Here is a 17403-nt window from a genome sequence, read left to right on the forward strand (position 1 = left end):
ATAGCAGAAATACACTCGGAGGTTTGCCATTGCCTGCCGAGGGGCGACCGCTATTAGAAAAATGTGTTTCTTAATTTTGGTGTTTCACCGAGATTCAAACCTAAGTTCTCTCTGTGAATTCCGAACGGTAGTCACGCACCACCCCATTCGGCTACGGCGGCAGCCGAGTTATAGTAAGTATACATGATCCTATATGAATAGCTATGTGCTATCTGTGGTGCTAATTTGAGATTTTTGGATGTTTTTACGGGTGTTCCTATGTAGGAAAATGGATGATTTGTGTGTGTTACAACTTTCATTTAACCACGCATTAAGAATACCTCTGACAGCAATAACAAGAGCGGCGCTAGAATGGAACCCATAAGGAAGCAGAATTCGCTGTCACCCAAAAAACACTTGGAGAAGATTAGCACTCCGCGAATTTTCAACGTGGTGCACTGCAAAAATAACTGCCCGGAACCGGATCAGATGGAAAAGCCTTTTAGAAATCCTATTGTCTCAAGAGGAGTGAAGCAAGGAAAAAATTCCATTTAATAGTAAGAAATTGTCTGAATTGTGTTCGACCGATTACCAGTCCTTGGAGAGTCTGCGTATAGACTTCGGAGCTATGTATTTATTAACACTTTACAGAAACTACAGAAATTTAATCGGAAATTTGTCTATGGAAATTTGTCGCGTAAAAGTTTAAAATGCATTTAACCTTTCTTGAGGACGGAAGAAGTCGGAATGACAATGCATGTAAAAATGTTAATATAGTTTGGGTAATTTTTATAAGGCGTGAATACAGATGTCTGCAATATTATTTTACACATGCAAACTTTTAGAGCGTTTTCGAAAGAATAAAGTGGATTTTGTGTGTCAATGCATCGCTATAGATGAGACTTGGGTCTATCACCATGATCCTAAATCAAAACAAGAGGCTAAAGAGTGGTTTGAAACTGGTTCTTTGGCTCCGAAACGAGTTCGCCTCCAGAAATCAGTCAAAAAGTTGTTAGCATCAGTTTTCTGGGATACGAAAGGAATTTTGTTTGTGGCTTACTTGCAAACTGGTAAAAAAATAAATGCTGCATTTTATTGTAACCTTTAAGAACAATTGAGGGCAAAAAATTCGTGAAAAAAGATCCAGTTGCAAAAGAAAAAAATTGTTTTTCATCAGGTCAATGCACCGTGGCGCAAGAGAATTTTGATAATGGCTAAAATCCATGAATTAAAGTTCGGATTGTTGTATTGTGGTATTCACCAGATTTGTTTCCAAATCTAAAAAAAATGCATGCGTGGAAAGTGTTTTTTCTCAAATGATGAGGTCATAACAGCTGTGGCAGCCTATTTTGCAGCCTTCCAGATTCTCACTTCAGAGATGGAATTCATAAATTGGAATGTCGTTGGAACAAATGTATTGATGTTCAGAGATACTATTCTAAACAATAAAGTGTTTTTCAAACCACAAAATTGTGTTTTCTTATCGAACCGCAAAACTTATTGAACAACCTAGTATATTTATAATTGGGGCTTGTATCCTTTGATTGGGTATTTGGCCGAGATCGTCCTCCCATTTGTGTTGAGCGTCTGGACGTTTTCCCACAAATGGAGGGACCTGGAGTTTTATGCCGAACGGTAGATGGTTTTTTATGAGGAGCTTTTTTATGGCAGATATACACACACAATTTTCTTCCGAGGGGGCTATTAGAACCATCTTTTCCATTATTTGGTGGTTCATACCCGAGGTTATGAGCTCGAACATACCGATTGGTAGTCACGCTCGAACGCATTCGGTTACAGGGGCCGAAGATAAGGTTTTATTATGTGTTTAAGAGGGTACTGTGCAAGCCGCACACAAAGTTTTTTTTTATTTGTCAAATTTGCCAAAAATGAAGTAGTTGTATTTAGATGTATTTTGTTTTTACAATTTGTCTCTTAAATTTGTTTAATTTGAATGAGAATGCAACCTTCTGTCTCGACATGCGGACGCTGGTCGCGCCCATATCATACAATACTCGTATAATGCGAATGGAGACAGCTCATCCCGAATCTCATGCAATAAATGGCCATACTTCTGGTATGAGGTTTATCGCATGGCATGAATTGTCAATTTACACGAAATCTTTGTAATACCAGCATTATTAAATCAAAAGAGAAATTTAAAAAATAAGAAGGGCGCGTTGTTCACTGAAATGCCTACGCCAAAAAATGACTGCGATAATTGTACCGCAAGCCATAAAATTTATAGTTTTCATGCCATAACTCATCACAAATAGATAGATATGTGGCGTAAACAAATACAACTTACAACATTTAATTTAATGGTTTAATACCATAGATCTCATTCGTATATGTTTACGTACTTCCAGAATGTTTTGTATTTTTGAAGTACTCGTTTGAACCTTAAATATTATATTATTCATATATAACTGTAGTAATGCCTATTATGCGCTTAATGTATACTATTATTGGTGTGGTGATTTAGATTACAATTCTTAAGGTACTACACCAAAAATATGTCCGACGTTTCCGATTTGGTGCATGCACTTCCAGTAGGTGAAGCAGCAGATGCCAATGAATTTGCACGTGTGGCCGCCAAAGGTGATCGCATGTCTTGATTTAGCACGGCCGATGTTTGACCTTGGCTACCTTCATAGTAGTACGACGAATCTTTTGAAAGAGAAAACGTAAAATTTGAATAATAAATACACAGGTTGTCTTCACAGTTGCTATTATCATACACTATAATATTTTTATAAGAAAAATAATTTTATAATCACTTTAAGTAATTTACGGTTGTTGGTTTTATGGACAGAGTTGTCCATACGAGGTGTGTTCAAAAAGTATCGCGAACTTTGTGTGTTTTTATTATTATTTATTCATTAATATCTATTTGGTCCCCTTCAAATAATCCCCATGAGATATTATGCACTTGTGCCAACGTTCTTTCCAATCTTCGAAGCTCTTCAAAAAATCATTTTTTATCTTGTTCAGCTTCTCCTTCGATGCCGTCTTTATCTCGTCCATCGTAGCGTAGCCCCGTCCTTTCATGGGCCTCTTCAGTCACAGGGGGCCAGATCTGAGGAATACGGTGGCTGTGGCATCATTAGTGTGTTGTTTTGGCCAAAAAGTCGTGCACAAGCAACGATGTGTGAGCAGGGGCGTTATCGTGATCGAAGAACCAATTTTGGTTCTTCCACGAATCCGGGCGTTTCTGACGGATTGCTTCTCGCAAATTGCGCATAACTTACAGGTAATATTCCTTATTGACCGCATTACCCTGTGGCAAGAACTCATGACGCACAACGCCCCTGCAATCGAAGAAAACGGTAGGCAAAACTTTTAGATTCGACCGAACTTGGCGCGCTTTTTCCGGTCTTGGTTTGTGCGACTGTTTCCATTGAGATGATTGAGCTTTGATTTCCCCGTCATAACCATAAACCCACAATTCGTCACCAGTTATGACCATCTGGAGCAAATTTGTGTAGTCGGGGACAGAGTTCAGATACCAACATCTCATTAGCAATGTTCATGCGATGCTGCTTTTGGTCGAAATTCAGCAGTTTTGATCTATATGTCTAGGTCCTCAGCAACTTCTCTAACCATGATTCGACGATTGGCCAATACCATTTTCTTCACTTCATCAATTTTTTCGTCTGTTGTTAAAGTGCTCGGGTGTCCGGCACGAATATACGTAACGTGCGAAAATTCAAAATTCGCGATACTTTTTGAGCACACCTCGTATAGTGTTTTTCTTATCTTTATCATGTTATTTTGACAGTGCCAGCTCTAGACAGAAAACCAGTATCATATAAATCCACCAACGGCAATACAAACACCTGTTTATTTCTATGGATAAACAAATATTTAAATGGGTGCTTATTTAGCCCTTTTAATTGAAAACAATCTGTATACGATCCGATCCGACCTGCATCTCATAACTTTCGAAATTATCATGTGTCATAGTACATGATGTATAAATTACTTTTATTTAGTAATGCTCTCCAAAACCGACATATTTTAGTTAAACATTTTTCGATGTCGGCGAAATAATTAAATAAGCGTTATTCATAACAAAATTCAATACTTTTATGGAATTGATATCTTAAATTGTAGCTTCGAATACAAGAAATTATATTTCTAATTTTAATATATCATTTAAGCTTATTATTTCATTAATCAAGAAGTCAATGCATAAAAAGTGTAAGCGAATAAAATAATAATACAATAATAAAGCAAATTTGGATACAAAATCATGAAATTGCCTGTCTTTCATTACTAAGCTATACATAGTGTGGAGACGTAACCTATTTAATACTTATATATGTATGTATCTTAAATTCAAAGATTAAAGAGATCTGAATTAGGTTAATGTGTATCTGGCAGAACCCAAATATTGTTACTTTATCCAAATAATATATGAATGTATGTAGAGAGTTAAAATTGCCATCAGAATATGTGTTTTTCATAGCTGTAAATTAGCATACTAGAGAAAAAAAAAGTTTATTCCAAAAAGTAGCAAAAACCCATGTTATATAAATGCGAAATATATCGTGTTTGGGGCAAGGTTTATGCTGAATATTAAGAGCTAATTTTGATCTGATAATTTTTCTTAGACGGAAAACTAAAAGTTTAGGGGGCGACGCAAGAAAAATAATCAAATTGGTAAATAACGGACACCCTAATGTATATTAAACGACTTTTTTACTTACTTAATAGTCCTGTGCCGGCGGTGTATCCATAAGATCCATACGCCGATCCATACTGTGAATACGCCGGATTATAGGCGTAGTCCGTTGTTGGTACGACGGACCCGCAAGCTGTTAAAATATAAAGAAATAGTTTTTGCTTTAAAGAAAATAAAAAAGTTTGAGAACTCTTCAGCATCTAAATATCGACCCATACGTCACTGTTTTTACATATTAGTAGCATAAATACTGCAGTTGTATTGAAATATATAACACTAAAACTATTTCAAGAGATTTGTGTAAAACTGTACTCGTATTGAGTGATGTTTATAAAGTTTAGGAACCAATGCATTAAGAAGTTAAAAGCAAACAAAGGTATTGTATTTTTTGGGTCGTCTGTCGCATAGTCCTCATGTCTTCGTTGCACACAAGGATATAATGCCCCGAAGAAATTGTATCCCATGCCATTATTGCACACAACGATATAAAGCCGCAAAGAGATCGGAAGCCCATTTCTCCCAGATTAGTAGAATGCAAAATCGCGTCTTTTCATGTGCCGTGACGTCAGTACAGAAAGAACAAAACCAAAACAGACGAAGAAGAATCGAAAGTGAGGCAAGAATATAGAATAAATTGTGCACATTATACATATCAATGTCAAGACAATAGGACTTGTTTTTATGCGCACTTAAATAGAATTTTTCCACGGAAATATTTTGAAATTTCTCGACAATCACTGTTAACCGGTGAACGTGTATGCTGGGAACTGTTTTTGCCATTGATAATAACATATAAACTTAATCTCACAAGGCTCATATTGTGAACACTTTTTTGACCAAAAACTCGACAAATATCATCGAACAACCACCGTATTCACCGGATTTAGCCTTCTGCGACTCTTTACTTTTCCCAAAACTTAAATTGCTACTCCGCGTACGCCGCTTCGAGTCGATAGAGGCCATTAAGGAGAATTCGCTGAAGGAGCTGAAGAAGACCTCTTCAAACGCGTTTAAAAGGTGGTTTGATGACTAGACTAATCGTTGGTATATGCGTATTGCTTTGCATGGAGCCTATATTGAAGGCGACAAAATAAATGTTGATGATTAAGGGGTTAGGTGGGTTTGAAAATTTCAAAAAATCGATTTTTTTTTGTCTCATTAAATAGTACAGTATGTTTAAAATATTCTCCTAAAATTTTAAGTCGATTCGAGTAAAATTCTAAGAGATAGACCCTTCAGAAGTTCCGCCCATTAGGCCACGTCAGTTGAGCGCTTCGCAGGTATACGTGTTTATCTCAAAACTCCATTTTTTAAGTCGGTGGACACGATATCTCCAAAAGTTATGAAGCGATTTAGTTCAAATTTTGTACAAATCTTTGAAATAACATTATCTAGTTATTGAACGAAGGATTGTTTTTTTTTTAATTACAACTATTTTTTTTGAGTCAATGTATGTCGAAAATTTCATTAAAAAATGTGTTTTTTGGTTCAAGGCCTGTCCAAAATTCGAATTTTGATTTTTTTTTTCCTTCGTACGACAACGATATTTACCCTTGTACCAACGAAATACGTGTGGTTTTTTGATTTTAGATGAACCTATAATGAGTTATGCTGTCCACGGCAAGAGCATTTTTTTTGAGACGTCAAGGAAGATGAGGTACCAACTGCTGAGGTTCTCAAATTTTTTAATAAAAATTTCACAAAATACTGTTTATATTAATAGATATAGTGAATTGTTTAAATAAAATATATGATTTTATATACTAAAAAAAAAAAGTTAAAATCTTCTTTTTTCAACCTCTGAAACCCCCCTAACCCTTTAAACAATTGAACAATTTCTGAACTCCCATCATAACTATTATTATTAGTATAAGTTTGCGATCAATACACTTTGATACGATCGCTTAAATTTATCCCCTTTATAAGGGTCAGTTAAACACGGGTATATAGTTATGTTTATTTTATTTCCCTTGTTAGTACAAGGGCAGCCGGTCTCAGCGGAAGAGTTGTTACAACTGATTTACATGAAGACGTCGTTAGCGTCTAAATACCTGCACTTCTACCACTAGTTACTGCACGTTATTAGCCACGTGACTTCTGCTGCAATATTTCCGCTTATTATGTTGTGCTCGTTTTGTTGTTGTCACGAGCAAGACTGAAAATATTCAATCAGCATTATTGGTATAAGTGAAGTTGTTATTTGACTCCACGCGCAAAGCATTAGACGCGTTGTCAGCGAAACCGTTGGGAAAGGTATTTTGGCCGGATGAGTGTTTACCCGTGTTAATTTGTATTTTGACCGGATGAGTGTTTACCTGTGTTAACTACTCCCCCTCTTGAAGTGAAGGCGTCCTCGGCTTCCTTTACCTCGGCTTCCTTTACCAGTGTTACCTTATTTTTTCGTCGTTTCTCCAAAAAAATTGTTATGCTCGTAAGTGTAGCCAGTAGAATTAAGAGTAGGGCGCTTCCTGACTGTATGGAGCGGGTATCAATAAGGTTATGTAGGTGCGCTATGTGTTTGACGTTCTTTATGTTTATTCTCTGTAGGTATGGGAGTGATAATAAATCGATGTGCTCGGTGAAGTTAACATGTTGCGCAGGCACAGCTTCGGGATGTGAATGTATTACCTCGTTCCAGTTACTGTTAGTGGTGGTACTTATCATAATATCACCTTTGAAGGTTATTAAAAAGGTTCCTTTGGTCAATATTGTCACGTTATCACTCTGTATTATCGCCGGATGGTCGTTGATTAAGATTATGCCATCATCGATTTCTTCAATAGCGGACACATGATCAGCGGATTTGGACTTGCATTCTGTGTGGTGTTGGTTAAGTAGTTGTCTTACACAAGGACTTTCTTTCAAAGGTTGGCAGAAGTTTGCTATTACAGCCTCTTTGCATTTGCAGAGTAGAATATATTTTTTCTGGCATTCGGCTACAAGGTGTGTCTCCGAAGAGATAATCCTTCCTTCATGAACAACGGGCAGTAACTTTACACTATTACAAATTCTAGCTATTTTTGGGAATTTTATAACGAAATAAATAAACTGTGTATTTTGATATATTTTAACTTTAGAAACAAAAATTAGATCGCTTATACTAGTGTTTGTAGAGTGCTCAGCAGCCAGCATATCGTTTATTTCGATGCCATTAAGTAGGGCGGGATTGATTACGTTTACCCTTTCTAGATCTATTGATGTTACAATGGTTTCTAGTTCCATTATCACCGCTCTATTTCTAGTACTCACTAAAGAAAAGAGATTTCCAGTGTCAATTTGTGTCTGTTTTGCCTGAGTTAGGAGCTTGTTAACGGTCGTCGTCAATTCATTAATTTGTCTCTGTGTAACTAAATTAACTGCTGCCTGCTGTTCATTTGCTTCTATTAGAGCTTCGGCTCTGGTCTCGATTGATTGAAAGTCATCAAAGTCCGGGGTACCGGTTATGTATTTTAATGCCGTCCCTAAGATATTAATACTTCGCGCATGTCGGTGACGTATTTTGACTGCGTCCAGTAGTTTTAAAATTTCATTAGCGTCATTTCGGAGAAGTTGCCTGACGTGCGAATGTGGAAATTGTTCTAATATTGTGTCCGTCTCTTTGGCTATCGTTTCGAATTCTGACAAGTTTGTCTTTTTATATTGTTTCTCTGTAAGTCTGTTTTTTGGGTATGTATGAGTCTGTTTTTTATTTCATTTACGAGTTCGTTCGGTGTTGCATGAATGATATCTATAGGCTTCCTGTTTGTTACAGAATGGATGGTGCGGTTGTACTTAGCCGTTGCTAGCAGAATTAGTTCCGTCGTGTCAGAGATGCAAGTCTCAAGCTTTTGACAGCGTGCAATTTCAGTAAGCGTGCTGTGGAACCTCTCTACCTGGCCGTTAGTCGTACTGTGTGCGGGTGGTGTGGTGTAGATTGTGACTCCGAAGTGGTTTTTTAGAATTGATCTGATAGTTTCTGAATTTATTGACCTTTCGTTGCACTTTAGTATTTTTGTAAAAATTTAGAAGTTCATAAATTGGTTCTTTAATATCTACTATGACCCTAGATTTGATTGGAAAAACTATTGCGAATTTGGAGAATTTATCTATTGTTGTGAGAAAATGTGTCTTGTCCGTTGAATAAATATCAACGTGAAGTATTTCTCCTGGGTAAGAAGGTATGGGAGTTGATCCAATTTCGGGCTTGGGGGGATGTCGCTGATATTTTGCTTCGTGGCATACTTTGCAATTTGAGACTATTTCTTTTAAGATTTTCCGTAAGTCAGGAAAGTAGTAATTTTCGAGAACTTGTTGTTCGTTTACGCGTGGGGATCTATGTGCGCGGTTGTGTTCGGTTTAGAGGATTTCCCGCTGATCTTCCTTATTAAAAACGTCGATAACCTGCTTTGTGGTGTGACGGAATTTTACCGCTGGAAAAGCTGTGATAAGTTCGTTTTGGACTTGCGCCAGAATGGGTTGTTCACACAGCAATCCGTTAACAACGTTCGGGTTAACACACTGTTTTAAAGATTTCATCAAGTCACCTAAGTTATTAAAAGAAACTCTTTACCTCACTCGTGTCCTAAAAATAATAGTCGTGCTAGCGTAAGGCGGTGTAACATATACTTCGATGTTCATTTGATCCTTCAATAGCGATGAAATTGAGGCAAAGTTCAGTGATTTCTCATTGTCAATTACAACAAGTTTGGGAATTCCAAATGCAATCATTAGTTCACGTATTGGATCTTTTATGTGCTCTACTGCTCGGGATGGGATTATTTTTACTTGTGGGTATTTGGAATATTTATCAACAGAAGTGAGAATAAACCTTTTTTCTGTGGAGTAAATGTCTATATGGACGATTTCTCCAGGATTTTGTGGAATCGGGGTGGCTTGGATTTCTGTAAAAAGGTCGTAATTATAGACCTATAGTTATTCATCTAATTTTTAAACTTATATCGTTGGCCTTTGGCATTTATTACGTTTTTTTTTCTATTATCTAAAGATCGAACGCCTATGGCATTTTTAACGATTTTTCCTATTATCTAAAGATCGAAAGCCTATGGCATTTTTAACGATTTTTCCTCTTATCTAAAGATCGAACGCCTATGGCATTTTACTCGATTTTTCTTATTCGCTAAAGATTACATTAATTATTTTCAAATTAAATTCAATCAAATTAAAATTCCTTTGATTTTGATTGTATCAAAATTAATTTAATTTAATAGAACTAAGTTTGGTTTAATTTCTTGAAATTAATTTAGTTCGATGGATGCGAATTTAAATTAATATGAAGAAATTCAGTTCAAGCTTTAATTTTCTATAATTAAAATATATTTTTTCCTTTTTCCTTTTTCCTTTTTTTTCTTTTTTCTTTTTTTTTCTTCTTTGGTGATTTTTTCTTCTTGTTATGAGGCCTGGTGAACCAAGTACGCTTTGGGTGGTAAGGTTATCTTCTGATATTCATTTTGTGAATAGATTGGGTTTTGACTGTATATGTTCATTTGATCCTTCAATAGCGATGAAATTGAGGCAAAGTTCAGTGATTTCTCATTGTCAATTACAACAAGTTTGGGAATTCCAAATGCAATCATTAGTTCACGTATTGGATCTTTTATGTGCTCTACTGCTCGGGATGGGATTATTTTTACTTGTGGGTATTTGGAATATTTATCAACAGAAGTGAGAATAAACCTTTTTTCTGTGGAGTAAATGTCTATATGGACGATTTCTCCAGGATTTTGTGGAATCGGGGTGGCTTGGATTTCTGTAAAAAGGTCGTAATTATAGACCTATAGTTATTCATCTAATTTTTAAACTTATATCGTTGGCCTTTGGCATTTATTACGTTTTTTTTTCTATTATCTAAAGATCGAACGCCTATGGCATTTTTAACGATTTTTCCTATTATCTAAAGATCGAAAGCCTATGGCATTTTTAACGATTTTTCCTCTTATCTAAAGATCGAACGCCTATGGCATTTTACTCGATTTTTCTTATTCGCTAAAGATTACATTAATTATTTTCAAATTAAATTCAATCAAATTAAAATTCCTTTGATTTTGATTGTATCAAAATTAATTTAATTTAATAGAACTAAGTTTGGTTTAATTTCTTGAAATTAATTTAGTTCGATGGATGCGAATTTAAATTAATATGAAGAAATTCAGTTCAAGCTTTAATTTTCTATAATTAAAATATATTTTTTCCTTTTTCCTTTTTCCTTTTTTTTCTTTTTTCTTTTTTTTTCTTCTTTGGTGATTTTTTCTTCTTGTTATGAGGCCTGGTGAACCAAGTACGCTTTGGGTGGTAAGGTTATCTTCTGATATTAATTTTGTGAATAGATTGGGTTTTGACTGTAGTCCTATTATTTTCTGCAACTATTTCTTTCTTGTATCTTGATGATAGTTTAGAGCCTAATCTTTTATTTATTTTGACAAATATTATATCTCTTCACCTACGGAGTAATCTTTCGTTTTTTTCCTGTTTTTATTGTGGTTGAATGAATTGTCGAGTTGGATTCTTTAACAGATTTAAAAAGTAGTTCCTCGAAAGTCAGACTATTGTTGTCGGATTTTAAGCGACTCATAATTTCAACTTGTCCGTTTGTCGTGTTCAGGATAGTTTGGAGAGTTTGCGCGTCCATTGTTTTTAAAGTGAATCTACCCTGATTTCAGAGTTCCTATACTGACCAAAATTTCTAATTGGAAATCTCTATATCTCTATTAGATTTAAGAATCTGAGCTTTTGAGTGTTTATTTATGCTTTACAATTTAGAATTATATTATTATGTAATAATTATGCTTTATTATTTAAAATGCGGCTGCTAAGTTTCTACTTACATATATAAAAGTAAGTCCATATTAAGATGCTGAGTCCTTGCTTAGATGGATGGTTGTTGGATTGTCCCTCGCTGGCAACGCCTCTGCGTGGCGAGCAAAGCTTTGAATGTTTCACTTGATTTTCACTTTTGTGTTACTCCTTCTTGTATTTTGATTATTTTGTAGCGTTTGTATTTATTTTTGCGGCACACTATGATGGCATCTGTTTAATGTCTTTGTTTCGATTTAGCGTTCTTAATTGTTGCACTTTTTATTATTATTGGCACTCCTATGGTGGCACTTCTTTAATGTCTTTGTTTCGATTTAGCGTTCTTAGTTGTTGCACTTTTTTTATACTTATTGGCACTGCTATGGTGGCACTTGTATAATGTCTTTGTTTCGATTTAGCGTTCTTAATTGTTTTTTAAACAATTTTTAAAACTTTTAAGTTTTTTATTAATATAGGAGGTGGGTCCGAACCCACGGCCAAATTCGCGTCCTTTTATAAGGATTTTATTTGTTTGGCCCCACATTGGGCGCCAGTATGCGATCAATACACTTTGATACGATCGCTTAAATTTATCCTCTTTATAAGGGTCAGTTAAACACGGGCTTATAGTTATGTTTATTTTATTTCCCTTGTTAGTACAAGGGCAGCCGGTCTCAGCGGAAGAGTTGTTACAACTGATTTACATGAAGACGTCGTTAGCGTCTAAATACCTGCACTTCTACCACTAACACTAGTTACTGCACGTTATTAGCCACGTGACTTCTGCTGCAATATTTCCGCTTATTATGTTGTGCTCGTTTTGTTGTTGTCACGAGCAAGACTGAAAATATTCAATCAGCATTATTGGTATAAGTGAAGTTGTTATTTGACTCCACGCGCAAAGCATTAGACGCGTTGTCAGCGAAATCGTTGGGAAAGGTATTTTGGCCGGATGAGTGTTTACCCGTGTTAATTTGTATTTTTTCCGGATGGGTGTTTACCTGTGTTAACTTATACACGTATATCTTCACACACATATATCTTCTACTTTACGTATGATAAAAAGTACATACATACATAATGTAGAGTGGTCACACAATTTATTCGAACACCCTTCGTAGTACGTACAAAACATTTATTCGTACACTTTCAGCTCATAATATTGTTGCTGCAAAAGTAACACTAAAAATCGTTTGAGTTTTTACCAATATTGCTGAAAACGAAATAAGATTGGTTTTTCTTAGTTTTTATCGCCGATTCCGTTTCAGTTGCGCGTAATATCTCGATTGAAAGTGACAAAATGGGACGAAGTGCGGATTTGCCATTAGAAATGCGTAAAATTGTTATTAAATTGTTATTAAATTTTCATCGGTCGTTGATGTGCTGGGGCGTCCAGAGCGAGTGTCCTCATTCACATCTTCTCAACCTTCTGTGACAAGCTTGTACCACTTGTAAATATTTTTTTGATTCAGAGCATTTTCACCGTATGCCACAGTCAACATTTCAAGTGCTTTTGGGCACTTAATTCTATTTTCTATCACTGCATATTGATAACCAAGTAACTTTTTCTTCCTTTTTTTTGCTTTTTAAAAGAGATTAAGTCATTGGTTGTTAAAGTCGCGAGAAAGAGCGTAGTGATTTCGGAAGGCACCACCTTCCGTAACTTCTTGCACGTGGCCTGAAAGGATATATTAACCCTCGGGAAGGCGCGCCTTAATAAGTTACCCGAATTGGCGCACGTGAGCATTTTGCTCACACCACTTTCACATAAACATATTACGCTCCTAGGTTAGGTAGATTAGTAAGATAAAGTGTTTTTTTTATAGGTTAATGGTTTATTTTTATTAAGATATATGCATTTTTGAGTTTTAAACTCTTAGAAACTATCTTTGATAACATAAAAAAGATAAAACGAAAATTCAATACATTTTTTTTCACTAGCAACAAAAAAAAAAAAATTAAATTAGTAGCAATAGATATTAATAAAAATTTAATACTGAGCCAGATCTTTGTTAAAGGAGCAATCGAAACAAGTTGGACATATAGTTCTTGCGTGCTCGGTGCAGAGTAATTTGTTGCACAAAAAACACCCTTTTTTGGTGCGTCTATTTTTTCGCCTGAGACACAATGCGCAAAATCCATTATTTTCAGAGGCTTCTAAATATTCATTGTTTGGCACTATATGAGATATAATTTCTTTTAATGAGCTTGGAAGTGTTTTGATAGTCTGACGACGTACAATATTTGGCTTTATAAGCTCCAAAGCAATTTCTTTCAAAAATAACCTTCTCTGTGTCATGATTTGGGTATTGCATTTATAAATAATCTGGGCGTTTATACCAGCAATATTAATAATTGTAAAAAATAGTCGCATGGGCCACCTGCGAGTAGTTCTGGATACCGAATAAGTTTCCTTCATCTGGTCCACAGCATCTACTCCACCCTTTGTGTGGTTATAAAATGTTATAATTTCGGGTTTGATTTTGTCACCCGTTTCATCATCTATTCCGTCGTCGGTATGAAAAGAAGATAACAAAAGTACAATTCTCTTATCTTTCTTTTTTGGAATATGCGAGACAATAGTTTTGTTTTCACCAAAACGAAATAGGTTATGAGGTACTGGTCTTCCTCTTGTCGAAATGAATTGATGAGGAATTTCCTTCTTATTTTTTTCTTAATGTACCAACAGCTGTCGTCCTGTAGTTTTTGTAAAGATCATCAACCAGGGGTATGGACATGAAGTAATTGTCCATTGTTAAATTTCTGCCTGTATTTAATATTGGAGCAGCAATTCTTTTGACGATACTAGCAGGTGAATTATCTAACTGATAAGGTCCAGGTGCCTGTTTTCCGCAGTATATTTCCATTTTATAAGTGTAAAACGTCCTTGAATCAACCAATGCGTTGATTTTTAATCCGTACTTAGCTGGCTTATTAGGCATATAAATTCGGAACTTACACCTTCCTCGAAAAGATTCCAGCATTTCGTCAATGGTGCAGTATTCTCCAGGAATAAAATGTTCGGAACAATAGCCATTAAATTCTTCAAATATTTCTCTGAACGCTGCAAGATTATCTGATTGGGATCTGGCTAAACGAGACGAAGTTTCATCGAAACGAATCACACGGACTAGGAATAAAAAACGCTTGATCGACATTGTTGCTCTGTAAATATCTGGAGCAGTTCCATCATATAGCCAAAGCTCCTTTAAATTTGAATGGTTCAATTTTTTTAATCCAGCCTTATACAAAATTCCAATAAATGCTTTCATCCCCGCCAAATCTGTTTCCTTGCAATCCCTGTCTCTTTGGTACAAATCAGTCACTTTTTGAATGTACATATTTGTGTATGTTACACATTTTTCAAGTAAAGTATCTTTCAAAAATAGTGCGAGGCATTGTGAAGGGGTTATAGCGTCTTTCGCTGTGCCCTTAACTCCTGGAAGATGTGTAACTATGTTACAGCGTCTAGTACGTTATTGCGAGTGGGTACGTCCATAGCCCATTTTGTACACATATCTTTTCCCAAATAAAATTGCCGCCTTCCTCGCGGCATTTCGACGTTTTCATCTTGATCAAAACCTGTGTCGGTATCAGAAGATTGTTCTGTGACACTTTGGTGATCAGTGTGTTCACTTTCACAATCACTTTCCTCAAAATCTTCTTCCACGTCGTCCTCGTCATCCAAAATTTCGTCCAACCAAGATGCAATTTGCCAGACGACGACGTTTGCTATTAGTTTCCATTATTTTGTTAAAAAATGTACCTAAATAATTATAAAGAGAAATTATACGCGTTTATTGCAAAAATATTAAAATACTTACGTATTTAGGCGCGCAATGAGCAAAATGCCGCACATATAAAGTAAACCAATATCTTCGATCTCTATTCGCACTCTACACACTTCGAATGCTTCTTATTGCAAAGACAAATCATTTACTTAGAGGTACTGAACGCCGTTATTCTAGGACTAACGGTAAACATTGAAAATTTGGCAATTTTAAAATTGCGTGAGCAAATTGCTCATAGCGCGCCTTCTGAAGGGTTAAGTGAGTAATAAGATAGAGTCAAAATCACAAAATTTAGAGAAACAGAAAAAATAATAGGCAATGCTATATACATAAATTTCTATTTTATCTCATTTCCGTCTTTCGAAGCCGCATAAGGTGATGGCAGTAGATTGATTTGATTTTTGAGTTCGTCTTGTTTCAGGGCATTAAATAAATACTTCTAAACAAATAAGCTTTTAATTTTTATGTACATACACATATTTTGTCTATCTGCGGAGGTGTCTTATCGTTGGCTGGCCCCTATTTATGGGAGCTGCACATATCCAGGTCGTGGTGGCTTGTAAGAAGCAAATTCATATCCAAGGCAGGTAAGAGTTCACAGGCATCCCCTGAGAATTTCAAGCCAAACAGTCTTTCAATATTCCTGTTGAAGCCCAGTGAAAGGCTAATAGACCTGAAAATAAGGTATGAAATTCTTCGGGCCCCATTGTCGTACGCCTAACATGCTTACTGCAAAGGCAGATCGATTGAATACTATTATACTATTGGAAAAGATATTGAGACGTCCCTTTCTCAGAAAGGGTTCCCAGTGTGAGACATTAAGAGCGCTTCCAATAACGTCGTTGCGGAGGCTATCACTAGGTCCCTGGATAAATTTGCTTAGCGATAGAGTGGTCGTGGCAGGGTGGGGTGGCACCTCTCTCCGCCGGCGCTGAGGAGAGGCACTCCACATGGTAGTGTGCTCTCACCATTATATTGGATTTTTGTGGTTAAGGACGTCCTGGAGGAGGTGGAGGGAAAAGGCTGCAAGGTCCAAGTAACCCTAGTAGCTAATCGAACTTGTCAAATAGGCTATGGATTGTAGGCTTTCGGTGATTCTTCGGTGGATGGAGCTGGTCTTATTCCCGAGGAGATATAAAATGCCCAGAGCTGAACTCACCTCTATAGGGGGCACTTCATTGTTGCTCTCTGATAAGGTGAATTACCCAGGGTTAGTCCTTTACAGAAAGCTAACGTAGGAACAGCGATATAGTGGTCGTGGCAGAGTGGGGTGGCGCATCTCTCCGCCGGCGTCGAGCAGAGGCACTCCATTATTTTGGATTTTTGTGGTTAAGGACGTCCTGGAGGAGCTGGAGTGGAGAGGCTGCAAGGTGCAAGTAACCCTAGTATATAATCGAACTTGTCAAATAGGCTATGGATTGTAGGCTTTCGGTGATTCTTCGGTAGATGGAGCTGGTCTTATTTCCGAGCAGATATAAAATGATCAGAGCTGAACTCGCCTCTATAGGGGGCACTTCACTGTTGTTCTCTGATAAGGTGAATAACCTGGGGTTAGTCCTTTACAGAAAGCTAACGTAGCAACATTGAGTAGAGTACACAGGGGCGCCTTGAATAGACACAGGGGCATCGGCCATTAGCCTCTCGCATGGAGTTACAAGTGGTGCACATGCTCACTGATGGCTCGATTTGAAGTACCGCAATCAAAGAAGCAGTTGACTGGTTGAATACTTGTGGAACTACTATCAGGAAAGTAAGCAGTTACACTAGCATTTACTTCCCTCTCGACCGCATCTGAATACTTCCGCCATTATGCTAATTTGGCTGCCTGGTCACACGGATATTGCAAAAAATTTCTGGATGGATGGGAGCTCAAGGTGGTTTCCCCACGTAATGAGAGGATTGCGATTCGCTTGAAACCTTGTGGTCTGCTCCTGGAAAAATAAGCTTCGCGTGAACTCAATGAGCGCTGGATAAGTACGCAAACATGCAAAGTTGCACATAAAAGAAGGTTAGGTCAGGCGCTCTCGAGGGATCTTCTAAGTCTAACAAAGTAGCAGCGTACAAAATTTTGTATGTTGCTCATGAGTTATTCTCGCAATAAGACTTTGTATTCTTGTAATTCTCTTATCTTCTACCTGTCCTGTTTTTCTTCTTTTA

General features: G+C 36.6%; 1 protein-coding gene across 1 annotated transcript in view; it reads right to left on the reverse strand.

Annotated features, from left to right (window-relative positions):
• Positions 1-1495: 1495 nt before the first annotated feature.
• The window catches only part of LOC128870409 (dr1-associated corepressor homolog), a gene marked incomplete at its 5' end in the record, with an annotated part of 185850 nt that continues 169942 nt past the window's right edge, over positions 1496-17403 (reverse strand). The window contains 2 exons of the mRNA XM_054113023.1: positions 1496-2649; positions 4692-4799. Coding sequence (XP_053968998.1) covers positions 2483-2649; positions 4692-4799 — 275 coding nt within the window. The remainder of the gene's footprint in view (positions 2650-4691; positions 4800-17403) is intronic.

Source organism: Anastrepha ludens, chromosome X (assembly GCF_028408465.1).
Source record: "Anastrepha ludens isolate Willacy chromosome X, idAnaLude1.1, whole genome shotgun sequence".
NCBI lineage: Eukaryota > Metazoa > Arthropoda > Insecta > Diptera > Tephritidae > Anastrepha > Anastrepha ludens.